The 22,571-nt window shown below is 37.0% G+C and overlaps 1 protein-coding gene across 1 annotated transcript in view; it reads right to left on the reverse strand.

The window, feature by feature from the left end:
• HSD17B4 (hydroxysteroid 17-beta dehydrogenase 4) overlaps positions 1 to 22,571 on the reverse strand; it is a 90,681-nt gene that overhangs the window by 41,081 nt on the left and 27,029 nt on the right. Inside the window, exons 9-15 of the mRNA XM_055301632.1 lie at positions 15,716 to 15,807; positions 12,434 to 12,458; positions 10,678 to 10,806; positions 8,261 to 8,364; positions 6,578 to 6,814; positions 3,572 to 3,623; positions 1,026 to 1,097 (exon numbers count right to left, since the gene is read on the reverse strand). Coding sequence (XP_055157607.1) covers positions 1,026 to 1,097; positions 3,572 to 3,623; positions 6,578 to 6,814; positions 8,261 to 8,364; positions 10,678 to 10,806; positions 12,434 to 12,458; positions 15,716 to 15,807 — 711 coding nt within the window. The remainder of the gene's footprint in view (positions 1 to 1,025; positions 1,098 to 3,571; positions 3,624 to 6,577; positions 6,815 to 8,260; positions 8,365 to 10,677; positions 10,807 to 12,433; positions 12,459 to 15,715; positions 15,808 to 22,571) is intronic.

Below are 22,571 nucleotides of genomic sequence, written 5' to 3' on the forward strand. Positions count from 1 at the left end.
AAAGAGTAAACATGAAAGCTAAGGTCACAGCAGGACATTTGTTTTGTGGCATGTTACATATGTGGTAGCAAGGGGAGAAGAGCAAAAGAAAAATTAGAAGAGTTGTAGCCAAATGGTGGCCAACTTCTGGCATGATAAGAAAACACAAAAATCTACAACAGAAAAGGGAGAAGGAAGAAGAACACAAGAGAGTAAGAGAGAGAACAGACCTACTATGAAACTCTCTGAGCTAATGCAAACAATGTAACAGGATATTTAAGAGCATCAAAAATGTTTTCAGCATACGATTTAGTAAAAACAAGACAAGCTCCTCAACAACATTTACAGTAAAACCTTCAATCTACCTAGTTAGAACAAAACTGATGAAACCTATATTCCAACTGCCAGACAATATTAAACTTTCCACCGTAATTTATTTCCAAATTTTTTAACAATAAAGGTCTATTTATTTTCTTAAGTTTTAGAATAAATGAATTTTAAGCAATGTATCTTTAGCTGATGTTTAATTACTAGCATTTCAATGTTTATTAAATTACTATCACCTTTTTTCTCCCCACTGAACCTATAATATGGCTACGGTGTTTAAACCACATGAGTTCAACAGGCCTGAATGTGCAACATTTAGGAATTTAACTAGCATTTATGAAAATGACTCGGGTCAAATATGTTCCAAGTTCCAAATAACAAAGACAAGAATATTTCCAATAGAGACTAATTATCAACTTATGGCTGTCAATGGGTTCCTTCTCGCCAAGTCCATATGCCGAGCTGAGTTAGCCACCAATGCTCTAGATACCAGCCTGCTGTCTGAAACGCCCCACTCTTCCCACCCCTACCCCAACCCACTTTCTCCCCATCCTCGCTTCTTTTCTAAGAACTTATAAATTTTTAGAAGGTTTATCTTGCTTTCTCAGAAACTGGAAGGTGAACACAAACTTACTGATCAGTTTCTAGGGTGAAGCATTAGGTTACATACATGGTCTATCAACCTAACAACATTATGGGAAGAACTGGAAGTGAGTTACCATCCACAAGAATTACTGAACCGGATCCTTTATCTAGGACATCAGCAACAACTGCTTCACATCTTAAGTTTCCTAAAGGGAAAAGCAAAATAAATAAGTAAAGAGACTCTTTAAAGACCATAAAGGTATTACATTCAGATATGAAAGAATGTAACAGTTTCCATGTAAATTCAGCAAAATTAAAAAGTTATGCTTTGAAATAATTTTCAATATAATGCTGAATAATTCAACATTAAAAGGAAACAGAGTACCTGAGTCACTACATTTGAAACAACAAGTAGCAACATAATAAAATCAAAACTTTACTGTCCAGGAAATCTAAAGACCAGCATATCCCACACTAAAACATGTGCTAGGTCATGATGAAAACTAAAGTTTTGCAATTAGGTTTTTTATATTCAATCTAATGCTTATTTTTCCACCCCAATGAGGGGCCACTCAGTCTCTGACAGTACCACTGCAGTAACAAAAGAGCCACTGAGAGATATGAATGAGGACATCAGTCTCCTGATGCATGTGGCACCTGTGAGGTTTTAAGGGAAGATCATAAATAATAGTCATATCTTGGTTTTCTGCAGTTTAAAGAGGTTTCAAAACATAAGTATCTCAGATTTTGAATATTCATATTTACTAGAGAGTCAGCTTTAACACTACTTAAAGAAAATGCACAAAAGCTACTGAAAAAAAAACAATTCACAGAAAAAACATCACTTGAAGCTAAGGAGGTACAAGAAATTGAGAAAAATATCTTCCACACCTTCCTATTCATATCACTTTTCAGGTGTAATCATTTTTTAAAAGATTTCTTCATTTATTTTTGAGAGAGAGAGAGAAAGAATGAGCAAGGGGAGAGGTAGAGGAAGAAGGAAAGAATCTCAAACAGACTCCCCACTGAGCACAGAGCCTAATGTGGGGCTCAATCTCAGGACCCTGAGATCACGACCTGAGCTGAAATCAAGATTTGGACGCTCAACTGACTGAGCCACCCAGGTGTCCCTGTTGTAATCATTTTTGAATATAGGCCTATATGTCTCTCTTTATATTTAAAATTTCTAAAGGCAGAAATCTATATCACACATTTCTGCTTTCCTCATAATATGAGTTCCCAAGTGAACCAATGTTAGGCTGGTTGCACATGTAACACAGAGGGATCCCCCAGGTCTCTGCCACTGCCACCATCGCCACCACCACAGCTCACACACATGACTCATGCATGCACCCAACACCTCAGTGGTTGGGATCCATAATCCATATTTTATTCAAATAACAGGTAGGGGAGCCTGGGTGTCTCAGTCGGTTGAGCGTCCAACTCAATTTCAGCTCAGGTCATGATCTCAGGGTCATGAGATTGAGCCCCATGTTGGGCTCCACAAAGGGAGTAGAGCCTGCTTGGGATTTTCTCTCTCCCTCTGCCCTTACCACCCACCCCTCCAGAAATAAATAAAAATAAATAAAGTAACAGGTAATATAAGGTAGTAAGAGGCTATTTCAGTACATAGCCAGGTTAGAGAATTCATCTAAAACTGAAAACTATGCCTTGCACATGGCAGGTAGCCAGCAGATATCTGACAAAGGCAGCCATCAAAGCCATGCACTGCCTCACAGAAAACGTATGCTGTACCATTCAGCTTCAAACGAGAAGAATTTTGAGAGAAATAAAAAGACCTGAGAAAACATTACAGAAGTGCAGCTACTTGCTGACCTCTACGTCATATAATGTGAAATGACAAACAAGCACTTTTTTGTATTTTACAATCTTATATGGTCAGTATTTAATCAGACTGCTGACATTAGAACAGTGTAACAAAGCAAATTTGTCAAATTACAGTGGAAGAACGAGAAAAGCAGCTTTACAGAACAAGATATTACTGAGAAAAACAAAATTCATTATTACAGCAGACGTGATTTTATTTACCCTAAAAGAAAACAGGAAAAAGTTAATAACAAGAAATTCTGGGGGACTGCTGGGTGGCTCAGTGGTTCAGCATTTGCCTTTGGCTCAGGTCATGATCCCAGGGTCTTGGGATCAAGTCCCTCATCGGGGCTCCTCATGGGGAGCCTGCTTCTCCCTCTGCCTATGTCTCTGTCTCTCTCTGTGTGTCTCTCATGAATAAATAAATAAAATCTTAAGAACAAACAAGAAATTCTCTGTTTTAATGCAATTTGCTTTATGAAAATCACTACCAACATAAATACCTGAGAAAGAAACCAAAAACCATATTCATAGGAATTACATAGGATTACACACAATTACTAAGTTTAGAACACACATACATAAAAAAAGACTCTTTTCAGGTGTTAATAGCATGTATAACAGTGGAAATAAACGGTCAGTATCCTGAAGTAATTTATTAAATAAGACTACCAAAGGACAAAGTTTAAGGTCACCAAAACAGCTATTCCTTCACATCTACTCTAACAGCTCACAATATGATTTATTTAAGTCACTCTGCACCAACTTAACAAAATGACAAACTTTGGAAGGTTAGTTGGGAAATAAAATAAAATGAGGGTATGATTAAGAAATCAGTGCATCAAGAACTCACCTGCTCTGGGAAGTGGTTTATATAACTCCAAGTATTGCTCCCCATGGAGAACCTATGTTAGAGTCAACAAAATTCTATTAGCAGACTTTCCTGTTTCACAGGTTCTGCTATGGTTATCACTAATCACAAGTGATATTTCACTGCCCACATGCTCCCATCACTACTTCACCCAAGTTATCGGTCTCAGTTTGGCTTCTGCTTCTTAACCATAGGATTCAAAAATAATCAGTTCCCTAAAGACTATCAGATTTTTTTGGAGCAGAAAAGATAGCTTTGTGTTCTTTCTTGACACGCATAAATCTTTGTTGACCGATGATTGTGGATTGTTTGCCAATGCAAACACTAAACTAAGCTATTTTTTCAGTGCTTATCACTGTGTTTGGAACATACTGGGTATTTAATGAATGTCTATTGAATAAAAATTAGTAACTTGGCCAGTCCTAGTAACGTAATTTCAAATCACACATACCCCATACAAACAACTCAACTAAAACAAAAAAGTAGGGATGCCCGGGAGGCTCAGATCATTAAGTATCTGCCTTTGGCTAAGGTCATGATCTCAGGGTCCTGGGATCAAGCCCCACATCAGGCTCTATGCTCAGCAGGAAGGCTGCTTCTCCCTCTCCTCTTCCCCGCTGCTCATGCTCTCTGTCTCAAATGAATAAAATTTTAAAGAAAAAAATAAAAATAAAACACAAAAGTAAAACTTACAACTATATTCAAAGTAAAAGAATTAACACTGTCAATATTTCCCTGGTGTAAGATCTTATATATTATCTGAATCTATAGATATAGACATAGATCCATGTGCATCTATAAGACATATCTTATAAATTATCTATTAATAGATACCAAGAATATTGTGTTAACTTGATGGCCACTTAACCTCAATGTATGGAAGCAAGAAGATACCAATATAAGTAGGAAAACAATAGGACAGGAAAAATAAAACCTGACCCATGTATTCAAATGAGCACTCCCGCACTGATATGGGACAGCTTTAATTTCCAATCTTCCTAAGAACCCAGAAGGGAAACCATGAGACAAATGCAGGATAGCCCACTGTATCAGATGGCCTGGAAACCTGAAGCTGGCAAGACAGGGATTTCAGCTCAAAATGGCATCATTCCCCACCACGATTTTGAACACTGTTTATGGTTTTTCTAACTCCTTCCAACTCTGAAGGAGTACTCTGCAGAATTTTGAAACATTTGCTTTGTTTACACTTCAATTATCCAAATGGAACTGGAGGCAGCAAATATCATGGGACAGGGACTAAACCAACCAGTGATCTGATCCATATCTCATCTCCCTCTCAACTTCATCAGACGCTCAAATAAAATCAGATCTTGGGATGCCTAGGTGGCTCAGTGGTTGAGCATCTACCTTCAGATCAGGGCATGATCCCAGAACTCCGGGATCTAGTCCAACAGGCTCTCCGCCGGGGACCTGCTTCTCCCTCTGCCTATGTCTCTGCTTATCTCTGTGTCTCTCATGAATAAATAAATAAAATCTTTAAAAAATAAATAAATACTAAAATAAAATAAAATCAGTTCTCACAGATTCAGAGCAGCAATGAGCTAATCCATCCTCTAGTACATGGGTCTCCTAATCATCAATGTCAGAGAACTGGCTCACACCTCTATGATTCAAGAGTTATCCCTGGACTCATTACCTGAACCTTGCTCAGAGAAATGAAATCTACCCTACCTTAAAAGCTTTCTCACAGCTGTTCAGCTTCTTCCCTCCTGAAAGTTTGTTCACTTTGCTTCCCAAATACCACATCATCCTGATATTCCTCAGAGCTCATTCCTCGGCAGTCATTCCTTCTCAGTCTCTCTTGCTAATTCTTTCTCGGGTCTTCACCCTCTTAACACTTGCAGGGTCCTTAAGCTGAGACTCTTCTCTATGTACACTCATACATTATGTGATTTCATCTAGTCTTGTGTTTTTACACATCACGGAGAGTCTCAGGACCCCAGGAAGACTTCTCTCCTGAACTCAAGACTCACATACTCAACTGCCCATTTTATACCTCCACTTGAATGAGTAATAGAATCTCAAGTGTGTCCAAATCAACTCCTGATCATCCCCACCTTAGACTAATCATATATATCTATCTTATCATACACAGTATGTTATATTAACTATTATACATATTAAATATATTATATAAATGGTAAATAATGTATAGAGATAGATATGCACATCTATCATCCCAGTTACAAAAACTTTCATCCTCGACTCCTCTTTCCTTTCCTCACAGCCAGCCTTTTGCTTAACTTACAGAAGAGACTCCTAACAAGTTTCTCTGCTTCTGCTTGGCTCCCAGATAATCTCTTCTCTATGCAATAGCAAAAATGAACCTGTGGGCAAACACAGGTATCACTCCTTAGTACAGAGCACTACAAATTGCTCCCCCAGGCTAATCAGAGTATAAGCTGCCATCCTTATAATGACTACAAGGCCCTCTTTCCTCACCACTCCCCTCTGGTTCATCCTACAGCTACACTGGTCCCCATACTGTTCCCCAAACAAGCCAACCATGCACCTGGCCCGGGGCCTTTTGCAATTGTTCTCTCTGCCTCAAATACTCTTCCCAGATAATTACCTGGCTCAGTATCATCAGGTAAGAATTATCACGCCCATTTTATAGTTAAGGAAACTGAAGCTTAGTGCAGTTCTTTACTGTTGGTCAAACAGCAAGTAAATGGCAGGGAGAGAATTAAGAACACTATGCCGGGATTAATTATGGGACTGGATCTAATTGCTGTCTTCTTTTTTTTTTTTTTTTTTTTGCTTGCCCCCTTCAACTCTCTTCTATTTTTAAAAAGAAAAATCAAAAGATATGCTAAATCTTTACTCCTGAATCAACTGCTACAATGTTATTAATACATGAATATGTGCACACACATGCGCCCCCACACACCCACACCATGTGATAAATATGTCAATACCATTTAAAGAAACCAAAAGAAGCAAATAAAGCTTCCTTATTATACATACCTTTGCCAAGTCGACTGAAAACCCAGGAATCTCTGATAATCCTCCACCTACTACAAATTTCTGAGCTATTATAACTCCAAAGGTAGGCAAACAGGAGAAATCGGTGCTTCCTTCATATATAAATTTCAAATCTTTGGGTTCCTTGACCGATGCCCCCACGCCTAGGGCATACATAATAGTTTCCAGTTCCGTGTAAGCAGAAGAAAATGGAGGAAATTTACGGCCAATGGCTCCAGCCTATGAGAGAGGTGTAGAAAATTATTTTTTCACTGATATTTTTGTTCAATACTTAACATTTTAACTTTTCCAAAATTATTAACTGCTTACAGACCTATTTTGCTTTTGAAGAGATGTGAAGAGAATGTTATGTTGGTGAAATTCATGGAGTTTCATTATATTTTATTTTAATAGAAAACCATCAGAAAATGTGTGGAAAAGGACTTCATTTACAGGTAAGTACATTTTTATTGCTTGCTTCTTACTAACAGTATGTCTCATTTTCAAATTTCCCATATCTGATGGTGAGAAGCCCTATTAGCTCAGCACCTATTAGCAACTCAAAAATACAAAAAAAAAATAATAATAATAATAATGAATATATCATAAATAGGGATAGTGAATTGCCCTGTAAGAGCTAATGTATAAAATTCACTGTAAAGAGATGAGCAGAACACTGCATAATACTTGTAAATGAGATTGCCTCATAATGGTTTTAGTTAAATTGAGATTTTACTTTAAGTGCCTCACTAGGAATGCCCCTTATCTAATTGATACCATTACTTTTCTACTTAAGTGATATGTCTAGGTAATGTGTGAAGTATACATTAAGTTAAAAAAGAACAATGTCCAGTTATCAATCATATTCATTCTGAAATGGGCTGAGAGCTAAGAATGGTTTTTATATTATTAAAGAGTTAAAAAAAAGAAAAACAGGAAGAATATATGACAGAAATGGTATGTGGTCCATAAAGCCTAAAACATTTATTATCTGGCCCTTTCCTGAAAAGTTTGCCAGCCCGTAAAGTAGTATCATACCTATAATCCTATCATATTCTCAGGGTTAAAATAGATTGTTAACTTTGTCACCATGTCTGCCCTGAGTCACAAAACTCCAAAATCAAATACACCAGATGATTTATTTCTTACTATTTATGCACTACCATTTTTTGCTTAAAGGCTAAAGATGGGAGACAGTAAATCAGCAAATTTCACATGAGCTATAACCACAGTTCTATTAGATTTCTGACACAATGGGAGGCTCTTTATTTGTAGCCATGTTGAAATAGTTCCAAAATAAAATCTGTCAATGCTTTCTCTGAAAAGAAAAAAAAATGACTCCAAAGAGGCACTTCAATAGATATCCTTTCCTAAAAAGTCAGAAAAATAGTAATTAAAGTCAGTTTATCAACAATACGACCAAAAAAGTGGGTGTGGGGAGAGATATTTGTCTAATTATACTAAAGACGTAAAAGTCACACAAGGCTACATTTCAGCCTTATGTTCATTCAAATTCTATAAATACTTAGTACAGATTTTAATGAAAGTTTTGTAGTCACTTTCCTATTTAACAATAAATTAGTAGCTTGGAAAATAATGTTTTCTGTATGAAAGAAAAAAAAAGAGAAAGAGAGAAAGAAAAGAGAGACTCTTTGGAGAAAGTATAGGCTTTTCTCCCCTACTTACAAATTCTGATGTAGCTGTTGATGCTGCATGACTCGTAGGATTTGTTGAAACTCCTCCATCCGAATCTATTGTATTTAAAACTCCAATTAAACTGGCAACTGATTCTAAAAAATAATAACAACAATAATGCTTTTGTTAAAGATGTGACTAAGAAAGGCAACAATGTACGAGATAATCGCTGCTATGATATTCAGCAAGCCAGCCACAGAACTGGTCCTCATGAACTGGATATATGAGGCTGGGCTATTACAGGAAAAAACTGTCAAAGATGTTGAAATAGACCAAGGATAACTGGGTGTTTTCAATGGAGAACAAGACACTATCCAGCATTCTCTTCTTGGGTTATGATTCTAAGGAGACTCTGAGCTTTGCCATGACTGATCGATTTTACAACTCCACTGAGTGGGACCTTTGTCCGGAGACATGCCATTTTTGGTGAAGGAAAACCTAATTTCCCTTCTCTCCCCACCACCCTCCCCCTCCAGGATAGAACAATGCCACAATTACCTCTGAACTCCCTCCTATCTCAAGTGATAGCTCTAAAGATAGTACACAAAGTTCTTCCAGAAAAAACCATCACTATGACCAGAGATTACAGAGAGGGTTCAGAAGCTGCTGTTCTGGGGTCAAAAAGGTTAATAAAGGAGATTCATGGGGCATCCACATATGCCATAAGATTCTAGAGACTCGGGGACCTTTCTAGCAAACCTTGGCACTATGGGCCTCCTTCCAAACTTGGACCAAAACTATAAGCAAACCAAAGAATGAGATGTGATCAGGAGAGCTGCCACTCCTGGTGACACTAGTGGAGAATCTCCTTGCCACTGAGTCCTTTCCTCACTGCCCCACTCAGACTTAAGTCAAAAGGAGGCTTTAAATTGAAAGTCGCCAAATACCCACCATTTGCTTCAACGTGGATGGAACTGGAGGGTATTATGCTGAGTGAAGTAAGTCAATCGGAGAAGGACAAACAGTGTATGTTCTCATTCATTTGGGGAATATGAATAATAGTGAAGGGGAATATAAGGGAAGGGAGAAGAAATGTGTGGGAGATATCAGAAAGGGAGACAGAACATAAAGACTTCTAACTCTGGGAAATGAACTAGGGGTGGTGGAAGGGGAGGAGGGCGGGGGGTGGGGGTGAATGGGTGACGGGCACGGAGGGGGACACTTGACGGGATGAGCACTGGGTGTTATTCTGTATGTTGGTAAATTGAACACCAATAAAAATTAATTTATTAAAAAAAAAATTGAAAGTCGCCTTGCTACAGGCAGAAAAGGACCACACCCTGACACAGACAGCCTGAGTTAACTCGGCTCAGACACTGTACAAACAAGGTGGGCCGCTCACTACGTTTGTCTGGGACTTAGTCTGTCATCCGTAAGATGAGAATAGTTGTACAGAAAATGTGAGATTTTTCTCCTAACTGTACTTCAGATACTTAGAAGTATTTTTTATTTATAATTATGTGATTCATTTAGTTAGCTTTTTCTTGATAATACTTGTAAGGCAATGAAGTGAAACTTTGACATCAGAGCAAAGTTTTTAATATATTTCTTCCTTTTTCCTTTCATTCATTTTCATCGATGGGTAACTGTTATTCACAGGCTAAATTTATCACAAACATCAAAATATGGATATAGCCAATGCTACCTACCATCAATGACCTAACAATCGTGATACCATCTAATTGAGAAAAAAGACAATGAAAATTTCAGTGAGTGTACCAACAGGTAGGAAAATGTCATTAAGGAGGGAAAAAACCCAGATTAGTCAGTTTTTAAGATATATATTCTCCTACCAAACAATGAATACAAAATTACTAAAAGGAAAAAAAGATTTGTCTATAAAATAACCCTGAATCACACTATCTTTCCCAGATAAGTCCTTTAAATTTCATATATGATATGCATATGTGAGTTACACTAGAAAAAACAATGTGATTTTTACTGGTTGTCTATTTCTGTGGCAGATCATAAACGACTCAATAACTCAAGGTAACAAGCATTTACTGACTCCTGAGTTCAGTACCAAGCAAGCACCAAAGACAAAAGCAGCACAACCAAGACACAATCTCTGCCTCCAAAGGAAGCAGTGAAGAATCACGTACTTCTGAAACAAAAGCAGCTTTGATGAGATTGCCAAGTAGTCAGAGTTGAGCTAAGAGAGAGATCAGTATAATCTGAAATATCTGAGGGTGGATCCCCCACCTGGACGTCCACCAAAAATGTAGAATTACCAAAAAAAAAGGAAAAACTGAAGGCGGCTCGACATACATATCTTAAATTTGAAGAGTTCTAACAGCTACCAGAGCAGAAAATGGGCTCTAGTTAAAACAAGATTAAGTCTCTAAGAGAGGAGTATGTTCTGCTCTCTCTGGTTCCCCAGCCAGGAGTGAATGGACTCAGGACTCTACCTTGAATACTCTGAGGCTTGGTGGCATTGTCAAAGTCACAGATCTTCTTCCAGTTGGCCTTCACTGCCTCAGGAGTCACTGGCTGATTCTTCTGCCTCACAATGGCCCCAAGGGTCCGCTCCCAGCGTACTGGTCACAGAAATAAAACAAAGAAAAGGAGTACAGATTTTTAAGAGAAACACAGAAAGTCAAATTCATCTGTGCCCCTTGAATTTTTTTTAAGCTTAAGAGAAAGGGAACTTGGGGCAAAAAACAGATCCTCACAGCAAAAGGGTTTTGCTACAAGCCTTTTTTTTTTTTTCTTTTGCTACAAGCCTTTACATGGGTTTTTCTTCAAATAACACCCATTGGAATAATGTGAATTAAAAAATATATATATTTAAAGCTGAAGGGAAAAACTCTGACTATGCCAGACAGTACCAAAGGTAGAATGTAACACTGAAACATAAAAATTTAAACTCTATATAATCACACAAAAAGACTGACTTCACGACCACAGATCACGTGGGTAATATACTTCAAGGTAACAGAATAGAACTTTGTTAAACAGCAAAGTGAGGACAGGTGGTGATAACAGGTCAAAGGCTCCAGATACCCAAATTAATATATCACATGGCCCCAAATAATTCCCCTTCCCCTCCCTTTGCTCTTGTTTCCTTTTCCACAGGAAGCCAACTAGACTAGGGCATATGCACCAAAATCGTTACTGTTGTGTAAGTTCTCTGAGGAGAAACTTTTAATACTGTTTTCTTTTCAAAAAGCCCAAGGAATACAATAACCACTAGTAACCTTGTTTAATTAAACATAATGGTCAGACTTTGACAATATTAAATTGAAGATCCACTTCAAGGAATGACAGGAAAGCCTGCTCCTAGAGCTTTCCTATCGACAGAGTCCCAGAAAAAGTTTTCATTCCAACAACTGATTTTCTTTCTTAAATGGATATCCTAAGACACTTCTATTGAGTAATGCTTGAGTAGTGTACATTACTTTAATGACCAAAGAGAACAGTCATTTATGATCAAAATATTGATACCCTATGTTACAACAATATTCTCCAATAATGACAACCTTTTAAATAACTCAAGTAGTTTCGATACCAACACCCAACTGAAAACTTGATTTAGGATACTGGAATTTTCACAATTTTTTTTTTTAATGTCATGAAGCAATTATTCAATTTGAAGCACAAAAGATTTGACAGATGGAGAGAGGATTGAAGCCACATGAGTTTCCTACTGGACAAAAGGGGAATAATTTCCAGACATCGGTTGCAATTTCTGTCTCAGCAAGTTGTCCACTGTGATTCCTCACTGCCACCTCCTGATGTCTCATGGCCCCAAGGAAGAAAAGAATCAAATGAGAGAAATGGACAACCCTGCCTCTGTGTCATCTGACACAGAGTTCTTCCCATCTTCTCCAAACAGCCCTCTCTCCCACTCAATTTCTCTGCAGAATGTGCAAAGCCAGAGATAGGGAGGCCAAACATTAACACCAAAACATAAGTGGAAAATAAGGGCTGCCAACAGGAAAAAAAAAAAAAAAAAACTCAGTCGTTTCTTGAAAATGCCAAAAGCCTGCAGGACAGCTTCCCTGTTTTAGAATACCTGTCAGTATAACCATGTTTGAGTGTGACCATGCATGCAGAAGCTCCAATGGTAAGGCTTTGGGCAAGATCTTTACATAGCTGATTGGATGTGTGAGGTTAAAAAAATAGAAACAAGGTATGGCAAACCGAAAACTGAGAGAGACTTACGTTTTCCAATCCATCCTCCTCCAACCTACCAAAAAAGAGGGATAACAGTTACATCAACTAAAGTGAATCAGGAAAAGAATATTTTAAATTAGAAGAGCAGGCATCTACCTTACTAAGAGTATCCAAAGGCTAGACCATAATGGATGAAAATAATACAGCTCTACAAGAGTCCACGGGCCTCCAGAACTTTGTGCTATTCGTTTTATCAGAGTAGAAATACAAAGCAGCACAAGGTAGTAGAAATGCATATGGTAAAGAAGCATGACTGACATCAAAAACTAAGGCTTCAAACTAATTCTTCTACTTATTAGTTGTGTGACCCTCATCGAATTATCTGAATTCCCTAAATCCAAGGCTCCTCTCATGTAAAATAATGATACTATTTTTCATGAGATAACCATAAAGGTTAAACAATATAAAAGAGTAAAATTGCCCAGCACAACACAGGCGTGAAATCACATCCCTCTAGAAAGACCTAGTGAATGGGCATCTGGGTGGCTTAGTCGGTTAAGTGTCAGCCTTCAGCTCATGTCATGATCCCAGGGTCCTGGGATCAAGCCCCATGTTGGACAACCTGCTCGGTGGGGAGCCAGCTTTTCCCTCTCTCTGCTCACTCACTCTCTCACTCTCTCTCTCAAATAAATAAAATCTTAAAAAAAAAGAAAGACCTAGTGAATGAAAAAATAAAAAGGAAAGAAAACTAAAAGTAGGATTTGACTTAATGAATTACATATGGTCATTTTAATATAACACTTTTATGGAGAGAAGGCAAATGGCCAAATATATTAACTGCTACAAAGAAAGATCCATTTTTCCCTAGAGGTCATGCATGGGAATCCCAGAAGAGAATGTCTAATATATATATATATATATTAGATATATAGTTGCCAATCTTCCAGCACAACTACAGCATGCTGGAATTTACCATCAGAATTTCACATGAATAGGACAAAACTGTGTTCTCAGCACACAGAACACATCTTAGTGGCTCTAGGTCAAGGGTCTGGATATTTATCACCCTTTGGCTTGATATTAATATGCCTACAACATTTACAATAGACCTATCAGTCCTGATGCTGTCAGAGTAGATACAACAGCAGTGTTTTTGGTAATAGACAAGAGAGAGATCACATTTTACTCTATTTTGGGAGTGAAGCAACAAGCTGTAAGCTCCTCACAGGCATTAAACACAGGAGCTCCAGCTGAGCCAAAGCATCTCTACATTACACTCTAGATAGCACTCAGAACTCTGCAAACAAAGAGGCAAAATTCATTTTCAAGATTTCAGTCAAGATATTATAGGTGTTTAATATATTTTCTGAATCATGCACACAAAATGCCCCTCACTAAAAATGTTCATGACGTAGTAAAAGGACAACATATAAAACTTCATCTACAAAATAACCTTGTTGTCTCCAGAGGTCTGGCTGTGTGCATAAAACGCACATCTAAAAAAACAAAACAAAACACTATTCAACTAAGATGCGCATCTTAGCCTGGAAGGATACAGAAAAATACAAATAGTAGTTATCTCTAGATACGGGTAATGTTGATGATTTTTATTTTCTTCTCTACACTTTGTTATATATTTAGTTTACTACAAAGGCATGTATGATTTTTGTCCACAGAATTAATAACAAACATAATTGTAAAACATAAAAAGTTTTAAAAATTCCTTAATGATGTAAAAGATAGGGAGACCAAATTCTGAGACCTAGACAGCTTGATATTACTAAATTTGCAAAGTTCTTATAAGGTACTTTCCACCTCTAATATTCCACAATTCATATTCAGTGCTGTGATTAAGAAAGTGGAGGCACACATCTCTACTTAGACATGTGCAGACTGTTTTTTTTATTTTAACAGCTTTTTATTCAAATGCATCAGGTTAATATAGCAGTCACTTCAAACTACGCCAGGTTATTTTGATACCAAGAAATATTTTTGGCTTTCACAGTATTCTTCGTCAACAGGTTAATTATTACCACAGAAAAAAAAATAAAAATAAAAAAAATTACCACAGAGAATCAAAGGTTGGGGGGCGGAGATCTAAAATATAACAGTTTTAGAAAAAAAAGAGAGGGAACCCTGGGTGGCGCAGCGGTTTAGCGCCTGCCTTTGGCCCAGGGCGCGATCCTGGAGACCCGGGATCGAGTCCCACGTCGGGCTCCTGGTGCATGGAGCCTGCTTCTCCCTCTGCCTGTGTCTCTGCCTTGCCTCTCTCTATCTCTGTGTGTGACTATCATAAATAAATAAAAAGTAAAAAAATTTAAAAAGAAAAAAAAGAGAGAGAGATCACACCCAAATGAGGAATCAAAGATGTATACATTGGCATAAAGAGATTTAAAAGGACTTTGTGCTGTGAAAAGTGGATCTCTTTGGATGTGTGCTTTTTATTTTTACAATAAACATTTAAAGCTCTGCAACAAGGAAAAATAGAAACATTTGTTTCTAAAGTTAAAGTAAATAATAGTTATGTCTGGATCTATCACACGAGACTAAATTTCTGCTACAGTGACATAACAGTTCCAATTGAAAAGTGACTGTTACATACTAGACCCCATGCCAAGATTTTAAAAAGCTGACTGAGGGCACCTGGGTAGCTCAGTCAGCTAAGTGTCTGACTCTTGGTTTCAGCTCAGGTCATGATCTCTGGGTGATGGGATCGAACCCTGTGCCAGGTCCCATGCTCAGCGTGGAGTCTGCTTTAGATTCTCTCTTCTCTCTCCCTGTCCCTCCTCTCATTTGAGTTCTCTCTCTCTCTCTCTCTCTCTCTCAGATGAATAAATAAATCTTTTTTAAAAATGAAAATATGATTTCTAGTTGTCATCACAAAAGCTGAAGAAAACTGATGCTCAGGAACATTAATTTGTATGATATTCCAGCAAGCCAGCAATTATCAAAACAAAAATCCAAAACCCAATCTTGCTGACTCTAAACCCTAAGTTCCATCCTTTTATTTTCACATTCAGGTTCCCAAACCAAATAAAACTTTCTCCACTTGACTAAACACATCAAACCAGTCACATTTTCATTTGGTAAGAATATTAAAAATGAAGAAGTAAGGAAAAACAGAATTTATGAAGTTGCTGTTACTTCTAAAAAGGGCATTTGTCAACATTTGCTCTTTAGTTAACCATGATATTAAAAATTACACAACTGATAGCAACTCATGCAGTTCTTTGCAAGTATGAGCAACTGGAAAATATTAATGTTTAGACCATTTTTTATATAGAATTACACAAATATTGCTTTGAGAGAAAGCAGGAAGGGGGAGATTACCTCAAACAAGCTACCATTTTCCTCACAGCTCTCGTGGCAAAGCCAAAGGACCAGGGGGACCACGTAATCTGGCTTCAGAGCTTTCAAGAGATCTGAAACAAAGACCAAAGAAAGGTATAAATAAGAATGTACACATATTTCATCATTGATTTTGCTTTCTGAAAATTCCTTACTTACAAATTATAGGTAACTCAGGGACTTTTTAAATAAGTAAAAACAAAATTAGATCTATATAATTACTCTAACACTCAAAGCTTTTGGAATAACTATCACATCCCAATGGAGACATTCCAGAAGTTCCCTCAAGCTTCTAACTTTGAAGGCAACAGATATGCCTTTCCAAGAATGGTAACACACTATTCAGGGGAAGACAAGTTAGAGTTGCCCTGGCAATAACTGGTGAGCAAAACTCTTTCTAATATGAAGAACTGAAGTGCCATTCATTCCCAAAACTATTTTGCTGTTTACCAGCAGTAGCAAAGACAAATCCTCTCTAAATAAAACACTACCATTTCATAATGCAGAATCAACATAGATTAAGATGAGACAAAAGGCTCATGATTAAAAATCACCAAGAATAAATGAAGGAAAACCACGAGTGAAAATCAAAAGAAACAAACAGATTTAAACTACAGTGAGACAGAGATATTGGCATTTAAAATATAACACATACGAAAGCTAATTACACATTCAAAAAATAAAGAATATAATCACAATGCTAAGCAAACCACAAAGAAACTGTCAAGAGTAAATAGGGAGAGCAGATCTGAAAGTGGGGGAAAGGAAGACCTACTGAAAGGAAAAAAAAAATTTTAAATATGTTACATAGTAATAAATCAGACACACATAAAGAGTGAATTAATGAAATGAAAGTCACAGTTGATGAAATATTCAAAACAACTTAAGAAACAAGAACAGAGAAATATTAAAGAGAAGGTAAGAGAAATTTAAGAGAAGTTAAGAAAAAAGAAAAGGGACAGAATTAGGTCTACCATACATCTAACTGACATATAGAAAGAAGAGAGCAGAAGAATAATGCCTCGAAAGATGAAGGCCAAAATTTTCCTGGAACTTATAAAGTTAAAAAATATAAACCATGAATCAACAGATCAAGAAATCAATGTAATAAGCTGAACATGCTAGACACATAAAAAGAAATGCATGCCCAGATATATCAATGAAAGAATAGAACACAGAAGAGGAAAACATGATCTTAAAAGCACCAGAGAGAAGAGTAAACCTCTATTAAAAAAACGATGATTCAACAACTATTAGAATCAGAAGCAAGTGGAACAGATTCATCAAAAATGTTGGGAGAAAATAACAATCAGTCTAGAATTGTAGTCCCAGAAAAATGGTCTTTCAAGAAGGAAAATGAAATAAATATGTATATGATTTAAAAAAAAAGTGAGAGAATATATAAAAAACAGAGACTAAAGAAACTTCTAAAGGGCATATTCTAAGGAGGTGGAAAATAACCCAAAGGAGATGGTAAAAGATATAAAAAATGATAAACATATGTAAGTCTAAAAAATATTTTCCATATAAAATAATAACAAGGTAGGGGTGCCTGGGTGGCTCAGTGGGTTAAGTATCTGCCTTCAGCTCAGGCCATAATCTCAGGGTCCTGGGATGCAGCCCCGCATCAGGATCCCTGCTCAGCGGGGAGTCTGCTTCTCCTTCCTCCTCTGCCCCTTTCCCCACATGTGCGTGCTCTTTCTGTCTTTCTCAAATATATAAAGCCTTTAAAAATAATGACTATAATATCTAATTTAAGAGTTTAAAAAAGAAAACTACAATAACAGAAAGTAATAACACACGAGTCAGAAAATGGATGACTAGGTTTAAAGTGTTCTTGAATCCTTACACCGTTCAAAATAGGAGTCAGCACATCATTTAAGGTACCATCAAAAGAAAAGAAATAAGCATTCAGTAACCTGTTGGACATCAGCCTTAGCAATAACTTTATGGATATATCTCTTTAGGCAAGGGAAATAAATGCAAAAATAAACTACTAGAACTACACCAAAATAAAATGCTTTTGTACAACAAAGGAAACCATGAACAAAACAAAAAGGCAGTCTACTAAATCAGAGAAGATATTTGCAAATGACATATCCAATTAAGGGGTTAATATCCAAAAATATATAAAGAACTTACACAACCCAACACACACACACACACACACACACACACACACACACACACACAAATAATAATCAGATTAAAAATGGGCAGAGGACCTGAAGACATTTTTCCAAGGAAGACATACAGACAGACGCCCAATAGACACATAAAAAGATGCTCGACATCACTAATTATCAGGGAAATGCAAATCAAAACACAATGAGCTTTTACCTCAGGTCAGTCAGAAATGGCTAGTATCAAAAGGTCAAAAAATAACAAATAATGGGGAGGATGTGGAGAAAAAGAAATCCTCATGCACTGCTGGTGGGAATGTAAACTGGTGCAGTCCCTGTGGAAAACAGTAAGGAGGTTTCTCAAAAAAATTAAAAATAGAAATGCTATATGATCCAGTAATTCCACTACTGGGTATCAATCCAAAGAAAAAAAAACAGTTATTTAAAAAGATAGATGTACCTCTATGTTTATTGCAGCTTTATTTACAATAGCCCAGATATGGAAGCTACCCAAATGTCCATCAATAAATGAATGGTTAAAGAATATGCGGTATATATCTACAATGGAATATTACTTAACCACAAAAAAGAATGAGGTCCTGCCATTTGTAACAACATCAAGAGACCCAGAATATAGTAAGCTAAGTGAAGTTAAGTCAGAGACAAATTTCCGTATGATTTCATTCATGTGGAATCTAAAAACCCAACCAAACAACCAAAAACAAACAGAAACAAACTCATAAATATCAGAGAACAAACCAGTCATTGCCAGAGGGGAGGACTACAGGGAGATAGGCAAAATAGTGAAGAGGATAAAGATACAAACCTCTAGTTATAAAATAAATAAGCCATGGAGAAGAAATGTAGACCACAAGGGGTATCGTCAATAATATATTATATCATGAGGATCAAAAACAAACCGAACTATAAAGTATTTAGCCATGTATTTATTACTTTTTTTAAAAAAAAGGATAAGGGAAAGAAAACCAAACATTTTCTTTAAGTGTTACCCCTTGGGGGAGTCAAAGGAAGTCGGATGAACAGGTAACAAAAGACAGATGCAAGTTATTTGTAATGCTCTAGTTTGAGGGTGACAGCTAGTCTTCAAGATGAGCCCAGGGATCTCCACCTACTCATTCACTCCTTTTTTGTGTTCCCCTCCCACAGTGTACCAGTGTACCACAATTGGTCTGTGTGACTGGTAGGATAGAAGTGATAGTATCTCACTTATAAAAGTTAAGTTATGGAAGATATTGTATCTTCTGTTTTGGCGGCTGTTGCTCTTGTTTTCCAATTATTAGCTCTGGGGGAAGCCAGCTGCCATATTAAGAGCAGTCCTATGGAGGGGCCAGCAAGTTGAGAACTGAAGCCTCCAGAAAACAGCTAGGAAAGAAAGAAGGCATCTTATTAACAGTCATCCACATGCTTGGAAATGGATGCTCCAATCCAGCCAAGCTTTCATATTACTGGAGTCTCAGCAAACATCTTCATTAAAACCTCACTAGACACTAGAGACCCACAACTTCCCAGCTAAGTCATTCTAGATTCCTGACCCCAGAAACTATGTGAGATAATAATTGTTTATTGTCTTAATCCACGAAGTTTTTGAATAATTTATTATATAACAATAAATAACACAACTTAGAAAGGTATTCATGGGTATTCACTTATGATTGTTTTATTTCATGTAAAAAACGTAAGCTATATACATTACTTTTGATTTATCAAACATATTTCAAAGGGGGGAAGTGAAATTGCAAATGTCTCCACACATTAACTAAAATTCAAACTCTATCAAATAATTATTATGATAACCTGTGAGTAGGTATTTAAGAGGAAGCAAAGAAAACTCTGGGGCAAAATAAATTTTCAGCTTTCCTAAACTATAAAAGAGTAATAAAAACAAAAATAATAGCAAAAATTTACTATCTGAAGCATCTTTTTAAAATGATCTACAACAACTTGGGGACGCGTGGGTGGCTCAGCAGCTGGGCATCTGCCTTCGGCTCAGGGCGTGATCCCGGGATCCGGAATCAAGTCCCACATCAGGCTCCTGGCGAGGAGCCTGATTCTTCCTCTGCTTGTGTCTCTGCCTCTCCCTATGTCTCTCATGAGTAAATAAATAAATCTTTTTAAAAAAGAAAAATTATCTACAACTCTCTTACTTTACAGAAGACAAAACAGGTCCAGAAAGATTGTTAGATGTCTAAAGTAGATCTTATTTTCTAAACTTCTTTTACTAGAATATGGTGGCCATATAGAATACTACACTAATCATTTACCTAAGACTTCTACATTCTCCAAAAACAAAAGCAAATTTTCAGTTTTTCTTGAAAACTTACTGCTTCCCAAAGTGTACAGCCAATGGCAAAAAAAAAAAAAAAAAAGACTAAGGCAGCAGATATCTAGCAAACGAATGATGAACACAAAATTCTAAATAGTGTTTATCTCTTGGCATGAAGCAGAGGGGTAGAAAAGAAGATACAAAGTTAGATTGCCAAGTTATCGGTAATGCTGCAATTCCAGGGTTGAGTAGCAAGTTCATGACTATTATATTTTTAAACTTTTCTTCTTCCAGTAATACTAGGAAGTGTTAAACAGTAACACTGTTTTGCATATATGCAGTATTCTACTTAAAAGGAAAAAAGATGGGGATCCCTGGGTGGCGCAGCGGTTTGGCACTTGCCTTTGGCCCAGGGCACGATCCTGGAGACCCGGGATCGAATCCCACGTCAGGCTCCCGGTGCATGGAACCGCTTCTCCCTCTGCCTGTGTCTCTGCCTCTCTCTCTCTATCTCTCTGTGACTATCATAAATAAATAAAAATTAAAAAAAAAAGGAAAAAAGATGAATTGTAACTGTCCTTCATATAGTTTGGTTTCTTGAAAAAGAGCTACCATGATATGAATAGGAAAATATAAATAGTTTTTAAAATAAGGGACTTTTAAAAAATGGCCTTGTTGACAAGGAAAAGGGAAGAAAAAAAAAAAAAAACAAACTGAGATCTCTGGTCCAGTTATTCTACATTAAAGCAAATTGGTCAGGCACAGCTTCTTTTTTTTTTTTTTTTAAGATTTTTTTTTTTTAATTTATTTGTTCATAGACACACACAGAGAGAGGCAGAGACACAGACAGAGAGAGAAGCAGGCTCCATGCAGGGAGCCTGATATGGGACTCGATCCCGGGTCTCCAGGATCACACCCCAGGCTGCAGGCGGCGCCAAACCGCTGCGCCACCGGGGCCACCCTCAGGCACAGCTTCTAACAAAGGATAGCAAATATATACTTGGTATCACAAATCCCAAGTTCTAAGATGAATGTTAACGCAGATGTGAAAAGTAAAGGTTACTACAAACAAGTATTTGTTCCATGAAAAAACTAATTTTAAAATAATTTCACTCATCAATTGTAGTGAACCATTTCAGAGAAACAACTTTTAAAATATTATTAAGATTTTCCTTTTAGGAATGTTAAAAACCAGAAGTATTAAAAACCACATGGTTTTCCACTAGTCAAGTATCCTGTGTATTATATAACCAAGTATAAGATTAGGATCTCAATCATACACTTAAATTTTACATTCTGAAAGAACAAAGTTGGAAGGCTCACAGTACCTGGCTTCAAGACTCACTATATAACTATAGTAATCAAAGCCACTGGTAAAAGGACATACACCAAACTACAAATCCAAAAGTTCACAGACAATCTAGCAGTTTACTGCCAAAAGTCACCACCTAAGTATACTATATTCCAACTTCAGAAAAACAAGTGTACGAAAATCTTGGGAGAGGAAAAAAATGCCTTGCCTATAAGTAAAGGGAGAGAATTATGTCAGACTTCTCTTCAGAAACCATGTAAGAAGCAAGACTCCGGAGGGCAGACTGAAATATTTACATATTGAAAGAAACAAACTACCAATCCAGGATCCTGTGTCAGTGAAATCATTCTCCAAAAAGGGAAAGAGATTAAGGGAAGAAAAAGATAAAATATAGGTTGGGAAAAAAATTTTACAAAACACATATCTGATAAGGAACTTATTTCCAAGATACGCAAAGAATGCTAAAAACTCAACAGTAAGACAAAACACTCAATTTAAAAATGAGTGAAAGATGTGAACAGACACATCACCAGAGAAGATAGATAAATTGCAAAGAAGCATAGGAAAAATGCACAACATTATGTCATTAGGGAACTGCAAATTAAAACATGAGACACTACTACAGACCTTCAGAAAGACTACTATAGACCTTCAAAAGACTTACAACAAGAAATGCCTGCAAAGATGTGGAGCAATAAGAACACTCCCTCATTACTAGTGGGAATGCAACATGATATAGCCCTTTTTGGAAGACAGTCTGGAAATTTCTTACAAAGCTAAGTAGTCCTAGTCTTAATATACAAATCCAGCAACCATGCCCCTTGGTATTTAATCCAATATCAGTTGAAAATTTAGGTTCACACAAAAACCTGCACTTGAATGTTTATAGCCACTTTATTCATAATTGCCAAAAGTTGGAAACAACTACAATGTTTCTCATTCAGTGAATAAATAAATTGTGGACCCTCCATACCAGGGAATATATACAATGATAAAAAGAAATGAACCTCAGCCCTGGCTGACATTCAGGAAGAAGAGGAGAGGATGAAGAGGTGAAGCACGGTCAGCTGCAAGTCCAAGATGGCAGCAGTGGAGGAGTAGGAGACCTTAGTTTCATCT

Source organism: Nyctereutes procyonoides, unplaced genomic scaffold (assembly GCF_905146905.1).
Source record: "Nyctereutes procyonoides isolate TBG_1078 unplaced genomic scaffold, NYPRO_anot_genome, whole genome shotgun sequence".
In the NCBI taxonomy this organism is placed as follows: Eukaryota; Metazoa; Chordata; class Mammalia; order Carnivora; family Canidae; genus Nyctereutes; species Nyctereutes procyonoides.